This window comes from Trachemys scripta, chromosome 3 (assembly GCF_013100865.1).
Source record: "Trachemys scripta elegans isolate TJP31775 chromosome 3, CAS_Tse_1.0, whole genome shotgun sequence".
NCBI lineage: Eukaryota > Metazoa > Chordata > Testudines > Emydidae > Trachemys > Trachemys scripta.
Window position 1 is genome coordinate 174,263,271 of NC_048300.1, and position 13,070 is coordinate 174,276,340.

A 13,070-nucleotide genomic window follows, 5' to 3' on the forward strand; every position below is an offset into this window, starting at 1 on the left:
CCTTCATATATCTGCTATTAAGTCTTCGGCCTGGTCCACATGGCAGGGGGGGAGGGGGGAAGGGGGGAAAAGGAGAGAGAGAGAAAAAAAATCGACTTAAGATACGTCGACTTCAGCTAAGCTATTCTAGTAGCTGAAACTGCGTATCTTAGTTAGACTTCCCTCACGTCCTCATGGTGTGGGGTCGATCTATTTTTAGCAGCTTCCTCTAGTTTGCATTAAAATCTTTTACTAGTCAGTGACATTAAAATCAGACTTAATCCATTAGAGAAGTGGACTAGCCACCTGTGCTGACAGTTGCATAAGTATTTCAGCTCTCATTTGTATTACCATAAAAACCTAGAAGAGCATGTTTACTGTACACTATGCAATGCTAAACTTAGCCTTGCAAAACTGTCTTGAAAGCATGCCAGCTAAATCCACTGCACATTCTTTACTAGGTCTATTTGGCATAGAGCAACCACCAATACTTTAACATCCATTCATGACAGTTTTAAATTCATGTACACCAGAGAATAGCCAGTTATTTCAATACTTTATTTTAAAACAGTTAGGTCACAACACTAAGCTCAGCCCATTCTGCCAATATACAAGCTACAAATGCTTGTCTGACAGTCAAGGGTTAATCTTTAGTAGCATACTTGAAAGTGAGTAAAAATCCATATAAAATATTCAAATAGTTTCCATAGGAACACAGATAATGTGACCCCCATCTCCTAGTCATCCATTTTGTTGCATTTATGCTGACCCTAGACTTAAACAAAAAACATTTAAAAATTCTAGCAAGACTTAAGTTAATGGTCCCCAAAATGCCCTAGAGATTCAATTAATAAACTTGCAATTAAACAATATCTATACATTAATACTAGTTGAAGCACAAGTTGCCGGATGATGTTCAATTCCACTTTCCCAGGCACAAGACAGTGGCAAAGTACTGACATCCTGCTCCTCTTCTTCAGCTAGGAAACCTTGCTCCTTAATCTGTTGCATTAGTTGCCTAAATAAGAGGAAAAAAATAAGTCAGAAAACAGTCTATATATTTTACCCTGATTTAATGGAGTCCAGCATCAAAAAGGATCTTGTTGGGCAGGTCAAATTATGATCTAACTTCATCCCCAGATCTACTGATAACAGGTTTGCTCAGAAGTAGAATGTGAATCATGAAGTAACAGCTTTAAATTAGATTTGCATTCAGCATCACTGAATAATTAGAATGACTTGTTTGGGCACATTCAATTACTCAGTCTCCCCTCCACACCCCTAGTTATACCCCCATCCACCCAGTTTTGCTGGCAGCAAAAGCCCTAATGTAGATGCAGTTATTTTGGGTGGCATGTGATTTTTCCACTCCTACTTGACACCAGCAGAATTTAAGTGCAGACCAGGCCAGAGGAATGTTAAACTTCGTTACAACAAACTGAGCATTTCACTTAGGTGTTCCCTCACTACCCAAGGTTCTTGAAGATGTCAGAGTCTACATTAGTTCACACTTCTTTCAAAATACAACGTTTCCAAATATGAATGCAGAAAGCTAGACACTTAAAATGAAATCTTGCAATTTAAATGGTGTTAAAGGGGCTAAATGCATACCAGCAGGCTACACGTTGGGACACCACTAATTTAAGTTGGACCAGGTCTACACAGACTTCTGGCAGCATAGCTGTGTAACATGAGGGGTGTGAAGAGGTACAATCCCTGACTGACCCAGCTATGCTGGCAGAATTGTGCTTTTACTGTGTAGCTAGTTTCACTCATGAGGTGGTTTTGCAGTACTGGTTTAAAAAAATAAACTAAATAAAAAAAATAAGGGGGGGGGTAACTGCCAGTATAGCTACATCCACACTAGAGAGCTTAAGCACCCCAGCATAGAAATAGTCACTCTGGCAAATGGAAAAATTCTCTTCCTGTCAGATGACCACAATAGTAATTCAATATATTATCTGTAAAGCAACCCAAGTGACTGACACATTTTTAAGCCTACTGTTCACCTGATAAGTTTCTCAGCCAAATTTGTGGTTTTACAAAAAGACCTCCCCCACCCCCATTTTAAAATTAACACCTTAGCTGCTATGTGAAAGACCCATGCAAAGGGATGACCTACTACACAGGGAAAACTATATTCTCTAGATACAGTGCTAACAAATGCAATGAGTTTCACTAAGCAATGTTATGTTATGGTGGAATTTTCAGAAGCATTTAACGAGGCAGTGTGTCCAAATCCCATTGAAAACAAATGGGAGCTGATATTTATTTCCTCTGGTCCCCTTAAAAAAACCCCCACAAACTCAGCAATGTAGTTTTAGGCTATTATAATTAGAGAGCATCCCTTCAAGTCCTGCTAGCTATAGAAGACAATTCTACGTGAAATAACATTTGTCAGTTCATAATAAATGGACCTTTGGATAAATAGTCAACAAGGAGTTATTCACTTGAAACAAAACTATCAAGAGCTCTTGGCAGACCTAGTAAAGGTCTCCCATCTAAAGCAGAAGTGCGACAAGCTACTAACCATGCTGGCCTTGACATCACATAATTTATTGCTGGCCGCTGGAATCCATTGAAAGTGGAAGCAGCTGCAACTGTGTAGGCACCCATATTTTCAAATAGCATCCAATCACCAACTTGCAGCTCTGGCATATCAAAGCGCTCAACAATACGATCCAGGCCATCACATGTTGGTCCCCAAATGCTACAGGAATAACAGCCCTCATCTGGTTTAGGTCTCTGAAGAGAGAAGCAAGTTACACATTACTTTTGACTACCACTTCTCTTACACAGGACTAAAGCAGGAGTTTTCCCAAACAAATAGCTGCCATGATTGAGGTGATTAAAAGCATAGAACTCCAGCTCTAAAGTGTGCAAGAAAAACAGCAGCTGGCAGGGCCTCCTACATAAGTGATCTTCAACTTTGGAATCTGCTCCACTGAATGGCCCAGAGCTCACATTTGCCAACCCAGGCATTTGTCAGGAGTGGTGGCAGGATGGTAAAGATGGTGGTGGTGGAATATGAAGGCATTATGCTTGAGTTTATTTGCACAGTGGAATGAGCAGTCTATGTTGATTTAGCATCTGGAGCAGAGGTGGGCAAACTATGGCCTGCAGGCCACATCTGGCCTGCGGGACTATCCTGCCTGGCCCTTGAGCTCCCCGGGAGGGGAGGCTAGCTCCTGGCCCCTCCCCTGCTGTCCCCCATCCGCCTCAGCTCGCTGTGTCGTCAGCGCTCCTGTGAGCTCCTGCCAGGCAGCGCAGCTGCGAGAGCCGCCGGCCTGCCCCGGTGCTCTAGACTGCACAGTGGCATGGCTGGCTCTGGCCGGGCAGTGCAGAGCGCTGGGACTGGCAGCTGAGCTGCATGGTAAAGGTGCAGGGAGGTTGGCTAAGGGGCAGAGGTCCTGGGTGGCAATCAGGGGACAGGGAGCAGGTGGATAGGTGTGGGAGTCCCAGGGGGCCTGTCAGGGGACAGGCGGTTAGATAGAGGGTGGTGGATAGGGGGCAGGAGCCAGGTTGTTTGGGGAGGCACAGCCTTCCTTATCTGGCCCTCCATACAGTTTTTGAACCCCAATGTGGCCCTCAGGAGAAGAAGGGGAAAAAAAAAAAAAAAAAAAAAAAAATCTGCCCACCCCTGATCTGGAGGTATACTGTACCTTTTGCAAGACTGGCTTAACATGTGCATGATCATATAGGATGCAATTGAATGATCCATACACTCCATCATTCACATAGTACATAAGAGTTTTGCCATTAATATCATCCTCATCTAAAAGGAGATGAAAATATGAAAATAAGAACCTTTGGAAAGTGAGTTTTCTATCTGGTTGCAAATGAGATTAGGAGATCTAGTTTTACATACCATCAGAACCTGACTGCTCCTTTAATACAACTTTTTTTGCAATTATGTTAACGGCCAGTGTGAAAGCTGATGCAACATAGTATCTGCCAGGCTCTGCAATAATTCTTATTCCAGAATCACAAGGAAAGTATTTGTCCAATGCTGGATTGATTACACTTGTGATCTAATCAAGAGACATGTAAGGTTGTTAGTGACTGTACAAAGTACCAAACTAAAAAAGGTTATTAAACTGGCTATTGCCAGAGCCAAAAGGATAAGAATCTAAAACAGCCCAGTCATAAAGCGCTAAAATCAGTACACGGCATTAGCTATTTGCATGGTCTAAAAGCTTTAGTGTCTCCCCATGTTATTTTATTCCATGTTTAAGCTTTTACTGGTATGAAATTAGTACCTTGCTGTCTGCAAAAACAGTTATTTCAACATGTAGTTAAAGGCATAAAATAAAAAAAAAAAAACTTATAAAAATGTCTCAGAAATTAAGAGATTTAAACTAAAGGAGAATCACTCTGGATGGCTTCCCACAAGTCAGTTTGAGCAATTGACCTTTCTGGAAGTTGAATTTTCACAGAATCAGAGTTGTTTTGTTTCTAGATCAGATGTACACTTTCCTAGTCACAAATTCCTCTTATTTTTAGTAGACTAAACAAATTAAAAGAAAAAAAAAAGAAAAAAGAAAGGGTCTAGAAAATTATTCCTCTCTCTAGTTATTTCTGGAAGCTTCACAGATTTGACTATTTGTGTATGTATTAACAGACGTAGAAATATGAACTCATTTCTAAATCAGGATTTAGACTTCAGTGTACTGAATCTGATCTTACTGAACAGCACCCTTCCGGTATTGTTTAGCTGGTTCTACACTAGGGCCAGCATTAAGAATCATACAGGGCAAGGCAGCAATTTCTTCATATTAGAAATTGAAAACAAGACTCATGTTTTCTTGCAGAAGAGTCAATGTTAGATTTCCCACAGCAACTGTTTCCTTAGTCACAACAGCATCTCAATTGATAAAATAAGGCTATGTCACTAAAACAGAGGCCCCAATTTTTACTCCAGAACAGCCTTAAGACATCAACTTTGGGTCTAGCACCTGTGTAATCATTACCATGCTACTGTGGGAAAGGAATGCAACTAAGGTGATCTCCATGAGCCCTGTGGGAATAATGAGAAAGGGAGGAGCTCTCTGAACCACTGGGGGATAGATGGGGAGGATGAAATGGTGTAAAACGGACAATAATTCAGTTAAGTAATTGTTTGTCCTGAGAAAATATTTGAATGTGTCCTTCCTCAATGGCCATGGAGGGGCAGAATTAATGGCCTGTTGCAAATGGCCCCCATTTGCGGTGATGTGATATGATATATATGTGTTTGCTAGGAATGTACACAACACTTGGGGACACAATTCCACCAGCATCTGGCACACTTACACGCATCTACACTGCCATCAGGACTATGGTGCACATATGGATCTATGGAACGCACTGCTGTGCACAAGCAAACCAGTGCTTACTACCCAATTCCATGCAAAATGGTTGAGCTTGTTTGGACAATACCCCATTTTTCTGTAAATATCCAGTGGACTCATGATATGGACAAAAGCATGTGAAGACTGCTGGAGCAGCTCACTGCAACTGGACACCACATAAAATATATTCTCCAAAATGGTGTTAAAATTTTGACCCATCAAAGGAGGAGAAGCAGTTTTTTGGGTGGTGGCCAGGATGTTGGACTATACTACAGTGGTCAGGACTCTCAGTGTTGCTGTGGGTTATCACAGTGGCTGGTGTATTGTTAATTATACTTGTGTTACGTTGTATATGGAAAACAGTCAAGAGGGGCACAACCCTCTAAAGAACGGCCACTAATTCGAACCTATAAGTAATGTAGTAAGCCCCCCCCACCACCAGTGTACTAGACAACCTGGACCCAACCTTCTCAGGCCCACTATACTGGGAAGGCTGGAACACTAATTGGAATAAACATAGTATGCCTGTACAAGAGAAGGTGTAGGGCATTGTACTACACAAGGGGCAGTGGGACAGATGGAGCATTCACACATTGATGCTTGGCCCTATCAGGAAATGTGTCGCCATATGTCTTATGCTTTTCTAGGGATACCTGGGCAGGAGGATTCCAAAAGAAAAAGGAAGGGGTGGAGTGTTAGAATATAGATACAAGCAGGCCTGAATAAAGGCCTATACTTTAAGATCTGAGATGCATTTTTAGTCACTTAGCTGGTTAGAGGTATAAAAACAAAGAATCAAAATCACTGTCTGCCTGTGTATGGGCCTTCTCTCGCTAGGCTCGCCTAAGAGCAAGGCCTCCAACTAAGGCCTTTGGCTAAACAGCACGAGCAGCCATAAGCTAGGAAACCTATGGTCACAGCCTCACATTCCAAACCAGTCACACTGAAATAAGGTGGTATTGGGCTGTTATGAAGACAATCCTGTCCTGATCGTTCCCATCACTACCAGATAAAGAAACAGATCTTAAGATGGTTAAAGAACACTTTGTTTGATTTCTTGCCAGATAGGATGCTATCACTTATCAATGGTTGTGGAACCCCCATTTCTGTATTGTTTTATCTTTACGGACCCCCTCTTTTCTATTGTTAATTTATCTGGTTCTCTAATTGTTTTGTCTACTGTACAATTAATTTTGCTAGGTGTAAGTTAATTAGGGTAGTGGGATATAATTGGTTAGAAAATTATGTTACAATGTGTTAGGACTGGTTAGTTAAATTTCAGTAAAACAACTGGTTATGGTATAGCTGAGATTATTACTATATAAACTGGGGTCAAATAGGAAGTGGAAGGGAAATTGGAATCATGTTTGCTAAGGAGGGAGAACGGGAACAGGGAACAACAGGGTAAACGCTCTCCGGCGTCAGAGCTGGGAAGAGAACACTGGGGAAAAAGACTAATCGGCATAGAGATAAGCCCAACTGGTGTGAAGGGCTTTGGAATATGCTTGCTTGGAAACTAATCCCAAACAAACATTGCATTGTGTGCACTTTGGACTTCTGGTCTTTTGCTGTCTGTGTCAAGAACCAGGGAAGTGGGAGGAGGAAGGGAAAGCCCTCTAACACAAGCCTTTGCCATGTTAGCATTTACTTGGTCTGTTAACTAACGTCATATGTATTTAAAGGGCTAAGGCCATCAGCTACTTGATTCTGCAATTAACAGGAGAAATTATGACTTCAGTTCAGAATCAAAAACAGATTCCACTAGTCTTAATACAAATCAAAGGGAACCAAGATACCAGGTAAATAAATGTCTGCCCAAGTTCACTCTATCAAAATATCTTCACAACCTGATAAACCAAGTATTAATTAGAAATCATCATACCTCTTCAAATTTAAGCTTGACATCTTCGGAACCAGGGAAGCCACCACCAATATCAAGCAGATGCATACTGAAACCAAGCTCTGTCTGCAGTGTTAAAATGGGACAGTCAAGCAAAGAAGTGATTCTTGAATAGTCTAACATAGGTCAAAACCAACTCAGTTTGAAGATTAACCCCCTCCCCCCTGAAAAAAATCCATTTTACTGATACTTCTGACAAAGAAAACTGACTAGTAAATTTTTAACTTGCTAGTTCTCCTGCACTAGTGCTTTGTAAGAACAGGGAATGTTTAAGATTCTATATTGGTTTTGGTAAAGTTGTTTTTTTTTTTTTAAATTGGTCGTAAGATTTAGTAAGTCTTTTTTCCCCCCCCACAAAACTTTAATATTGGGTCAGCTATCAAAGGATTACCAAGATTCAAAAAGTAACTGACCATATGACACTGAATACTAACTGTACAGGAAAGGTTATAAAGCTTCTTATTTTAAGTTTTTGGTTCCAAAGTTGTACATTACTTTGTTCGAGTGGCATTTCATTCTGACAAGTCAGTACCATAAAATAGTGGTCCAGAAGCAATGCTCTTAGGCAAGTAAATTCATACTTACTCCCATATCGAAGACACAACGGGCATCAGAAATAGCTTGAACAAACGTCTCTGGGTCAGTACAGCCACTTCCAACATGGAAACTGGAAAACAGTTGCAAATCTCAGTTGCCTTTTGGAAGATTTAAGTAACTATTTAGACAAAAGTAATATGTAGTAGCAGATTAAGGTGTCAGTTCTTGTGAGTGGGCAAGTCATTTACATATTTATGTAGACTTTGATTATAATGCATATTTCTAGACGGATGTTTTGACAGTTTGTATATACAGATCAAAGTTATTACTAACCTGACTCCAATAATGTCAAGGTCAAGTTCTTTTGCCCGCTCCAGAAGAAGTCTGCTAGTTTTGAGGGTAGCTCCAAATTTAACACTCAGGCGACAAACTGCTTTGGAGTCATCAGTTGCGATGCGCAAGACTAGCCTAGAAACAGTGTCCAATTTAGTGTCAACCCTCTAGATTTTCTAGAGCAGCAGTCAATCTGGTTGAAATAGGTTTCAGGTCAGGAGAATGGGGTTTGTAACTTAGAGAAGGGGTTCTCAAACTTCATTGCACCATAACCCCCCCTCTAACAACAAAACTCTAGTCATGAGGGAAGCTGAAGCCTGAGCCTGCCCAAGTCCCTCTGCCCCAGGTGGGGGAACAAAGGCAAAGCCTGAGCCTCATACCTCAAGCTGGGAAGGAGGGGTAGGAAGGGTGGCAAAGCCAAAGCCCCAGGGCTTCAGCTCCAAGCAGGGGGCCTGTAACCTGCACCCCACCACCCAGGGCTAAAACTCTAACGGCTTTGATCCCAAGCAGAGGGGCTCGGGCTTTGGCTCCAGGCCCAGCAAGTCTAACACCAGCTCTGGCAACCCCATTAAAAACAGGGTTGCAACCCATTTTGGGGTAACAACCCACAGTGAGAACCGCTGAGAGACTTATAGCAAGTCAAATTTAAAACATTTTACAGCAAAGTTGGCTTAACAAAGGTGGACCTAATTTAACATGCAAGCAAGTTTGTATTGTCCTTGGTTCTTTGTAAGCCAGTAGGATACAAAACTGTACTTGACAGACATGTGTATCTGGACAGAAAAATGTCTGCCTTCTTTTCCAGTTGTGTTAGTGTTAAAAGCTTAGAAATCAAGCTGAACGTGTGTGTTACCCAGGCACACAGCTAATACAGGGTAGGGGACTTTAAACATGTTAAGCCCATTAAGATGCACAAAACCAAAAACCCCTTACTTTGCCTTTGGATGAGCTCTTGCAACTTTCATTAGCTCTACTTCACTATCAAAAGTCATCATCTGCACACCACTGTTGGCAGCATGTTTAATTTGAGAGATTTGTTTGCAAGGATTTGCATATATTATTCGCTCTGGAGGTACACCAATGTTCTGTACCAACTGGATTTCAGTCTGGAAAAAGAAGAAACAGATTACACACTACTAGCTAGAAACAAACAAATGGATGATCTCATCCAGAAAGTGTGTGAAGATGCAGCATTGACAATCAAGAAACACTCCTCGTTGTTTCAGCTTTGTTTGATTGTATGTAACATCCATATATGAAGTTACCATCAAAAACTGAAGATCTTACCTTACTAGCACAATCAAACCCTGCACCAAGGGCAGCAAGTGTCTTCACTATAGCTTTACTGTCATTACATTTGACGGCATAGAAGGGTGTTACTCGAGGGAGTGCTTTGTACCATCGGAAATGCTTCTTTAGGACATCCCCAAGGTCAGCAACATAGAAAGCATCTTTATCATCCTAAAAGAAAAAACCACACAGGTCATCTTCAGTTATGCCCCCTAGCTCAGTGTTCTGCAGAGTTACAGTATAGGATTTTTTGAACAGAAAGTAAAACTTAGAAATATGTATGGTACAGAGTACAGTTAACATATAAAATTGTTTTTTAAGAAAATGCACTCATCTTTTGCTAGCATACTTACAGAGGAAGAAACTTCATTTATTTTTTGGTCTAGAATATCCTTGGCAGTAAAGCCTTCATCAAGGAAGGTGAAGTCAAACTCCTCATTGCTGAAGCTGTTCATTGTTTCTAAGAGTGTAAGTGCAACAAACTGTGGATATCGAAAGAAGTATGTTAGTTCATTCAAATAAGCAAAGACACACACACACACACACACAAAATGATAGTCAGGATCCACAAACTTACATGGACAACTAAGAAATATCAGCTTTGTTCAAATTCTTTCAACTGTGCGCCTAAAGACGTGCTTCAGAAAAGCAAAGTCTTGATAGATCAAGGCAAGTTTTCTGTCCTCTGCAGTTGTATGATGTTGCATTGAAACTGTTCAAAGAAAAAAAAGAATGTAAAAAAAAACCTAACTTCCCTATCAAATTTATTGAAATTGTCATTTTTCTACTTTAGAAACAGGAATACATTGAGTACACACTAAGTAGAGCAAGTTATATAAAAACGTCATAAGTATTTTTAAACATGCCTGTTTACTACCATTCATCATTTCATCTCTCTAGTCACTCTACAGGTAGTTAGATATGCAACAAACATTTGGCCAAGTTATGACTCTGAAAATTGCTATCTGTACATACTCTGAGGTCGGCAGCTAAATTCTCTAAACATTGTTTTTACAGAACATGTTCCAGACCAGGGAGTGAATAGGCCTTTCCCTGCAATTGCTCCACATGGCTGCCAAGTTGGTGTGACAATAAAGGAGGACAGGAGATGGTTTCTCCTGTTCAGCCAATGCTTTCCCCACAGGCACACAGGCAACTGAAGAGAAAGTAGCCTCACTCAAATGCCAGGAGACAAGGGCTGAAACCACTAGAGAACACTTCCTTCCAGAATCTGGAACTGAACTTAGAAGTCCCAAGTCTCGGTTTTCCTCAGCTGTCTAACAAATAGCTGTGAAACTCATTAGTCAAGTATATGTATTTCATGCATTTCTACAGGCTGGTCCAAATGGAGGATGGCAACCAATTATTTTATTAACTCAAGTGGTAGACATCTGTGCTGTGAATCTAAAGACCCCCAACCTTGGTAATGATTTTGGCAGAGCTTGATATGCTTCCACATGACCTTTAAAAAAGGTAAAAAAAACCCCCACACACCTCTTAGGAAAATACATAAAACACTGCAAGTTGAAAGGGTTATGGCTGCAAAATTTAGTACTCAGGAAATGCCCTAGTGCTGTATACATTCATAGATTATAGGACTGGAAGGGACCTCGAGAGGTCATCGAGTCCAGTCCCCTGCCCGCATGGCAGGACCAAATACTGTCTAGACCATCCCTGATAGACATTTATCTAACCTACTCATTGGGGGTCTTTAATTACCATTAGCCTCTCACCTCTCCCAGAACCTTCCTTCATTCAATGGACAAGAAATAAATTGGGGTTGGATAGTCAACAAGGCTATTGTCTGTAAGACTGCTGCCTCATCTGAGAAGTTTGGAAGGTCTTTAACAAATGAGGCAGGGGACTTTTGGAAGAATAAGGCAGCTGAATGCAACCCTGGAGAATTGGCAGATTCTCTCCCTGTCTCTGCCACAGAGTTCCTATGCAAGTCACTTAATTGACCATCTGTAAAAAGTTTAGTTTATGTACTCATTTTCTGGGTGCCCAGTTTGAGACAAATGGAAACCTGATTTTTAATCATGTGCAACTGACATCTATGTTCAAATCACAGCTCCCTTTAATTGCTATAAAATGCTAAATAGTCACATTTAGTGAGTCCTGTTTGCCATATGCACTGAAAGAAGCAAGGAAGCTATGGAAAAAAATTGTGCATCATGTAATTAAAACTGTATCCTAATACACAAGGGGGCTGAATTTAGATTGCACGGGCAACCTTAACTCTGGTATTTCCTAACTTTCGCATCTTGACTTTGCAACCTTAATGTTCTTTCAACCATTACTATGACGAAATGAGAGCTATAATTTCATGTTATCACCGAACTGTTCGACCGGTAGTTTCAGCGCATGCTTGAGTTAACACACAGGAAGTCTGCAGCATCACTTTAGCGTCTATTTCTGCATGCGGCTCCTTACAGATTAAGTCTTCTAAATGAACACACGGCCTGCATCCCCCAAGGAGTACTGACATAGGTGCCTAGTTCACAAAGAGAAAGTTCACATCCAGCACTATAAACCTAGAAGTTCAAGTTAATGTTTAATTCCTTCGCTCCAAAGTACTACGACCAACAGCTACACGGAGCTCCCCCGGCCCAAGGAAAGCCCCCCTCATTAACAGCGTCGCATGTTTTTCCAAAATGCAGAGGATTTCAGGCATTCACTTGCGGGCCAATTTAAAGGAGCCAAAATAAACTGAAAGGAAAACTTTCAAGTCCCCGTCCACGTAAGCGATTCCGGGCAGTCTACGTGCCCGCTGGTTTGGAGGGAATCGCTACTACAACCACCGGGGCGATTTTGTACCATTTCAACCGCGCGATCCCGTTGCGGTGGCCGGGCCGTGCCCGCCGCAGCCGAGATCCGGGGCCAAGCCCGCGGCGCAGGAGGAGGCCGCGTCCGCAAGGCCATGGCGGACCAGACCGGCTCTCACCAGGGACCGCGCAGCCCCTTGTCCCGGCGCGGCTGGCGGCTCCGCGGCCCCTCACCGCCCCGCGCGGGACGCCCCTTTTCTGCGCCTCCGGCTGGGTCATCGCCGCTGCGCAGCGCGGCCCCCAGCCCGTCCCTGCGCCGGGGCTGGAGAGACACGTGGCCCCAGCGGCCGGCCGGCTGCCTACCCCGCTCGCCCGGCCCCTCACCTCAGTCAGCGCCCGCCATGGTTCAGCGCCTCGCCCGGCAGCCGGTCGGCCCCCTAGTCCCGTGCCTCCTCCTCAGAGACGGGCCCCGCTGAGCTCGGTGGCTGCTGGAGCCGGAGTGGACACGCCGCCCGAGGAGGAGCCGGGCTGGAGGAGCCGCCACAGGCGCTGCCGGCCGGCTTTAGAGCACTGACTGACAAAAGCCGTAGCGCCAGCAGAGCTCGTATTTATAGACCAGACGGCGTCGCTATGACAACGCACCAGCTCAAACCAGCCCCGATCGGCTGGGACCGGGCAGGAGCCGCCGCCGCCGGCCGCTATTGTGACGTTAGAGTTTTCGAACACGCGCACGGGGTGTGCCACGCCTTCTCCTCCCTCCCCTCAGGGGCCGCGTTCTAAGGCCTTGGGTCCAGACCAGTCAGGCAACCTTTCGCTGGCTCCTCCTCCCCCTCCTCTCTTCCCTGCTGGTGCTTCCATCCTCCCGGTTCTTCTCTGCTGTTCCCCTTCCTTTGCACCCACTCCTGCTACCCCTGCCTTTGCTATTGCCCTCTCTGC

The 13,070-nt window shown here is 43.2% G+C and overlaps 1 protein-coding gene across 2 annotated transcripts; it reads right to left on the reverse strand.

Annotated features, from left to right (window-relative positions):
* Positions 1–518: 518 nt before the first annotated feature.
* On the reverse strand, positions 519–12,731 carry ODC1 (ornithine decarboxylase 1). 2 transcript variants are annotated; one of them, XM_034766505.1, is made up of 12 exons: positions 12,519–12,724; positions 9,947–10,081; positions 9,723–9,851; positions 9,367–9,540; positions 9,013–9,185; positions 8,080–8,214; positions 7,795–7,876; positions 7,192–7,275; positions 3,848–4,010; positions 3,642–3,754; positions 2,510–2,724; positions 519–997 (listed from the first exon to the last, which is right to left on the reverse strand). In XM_034766505.1, the coding sequence occupies exons 3-12, from the start codon at positions 9,822–9,824 to the stop codon at positions 853–855; spliced, it is 1,386 nt and encodes a 461-aa protein (XP_034622396.1). In that variant the 5' UTR covers positions 9,825–9,851; positions 9,947–10,081; positions 12,519–12,724; the 3' UTR covers positions 519–852. The 2 variants fall into 2 exon arrangements, with proteins under 2 accessions (XP_034622396.1, XP_034622397.1); XM_034766506.1 differs by lacking the exons at positions 3,642–3,754; positions 3,848–4,010 and having other exon boundaries at positions 12,519–12,731.
* Positions 12,732–13,070: the final 339 nt, after the last annotated feature.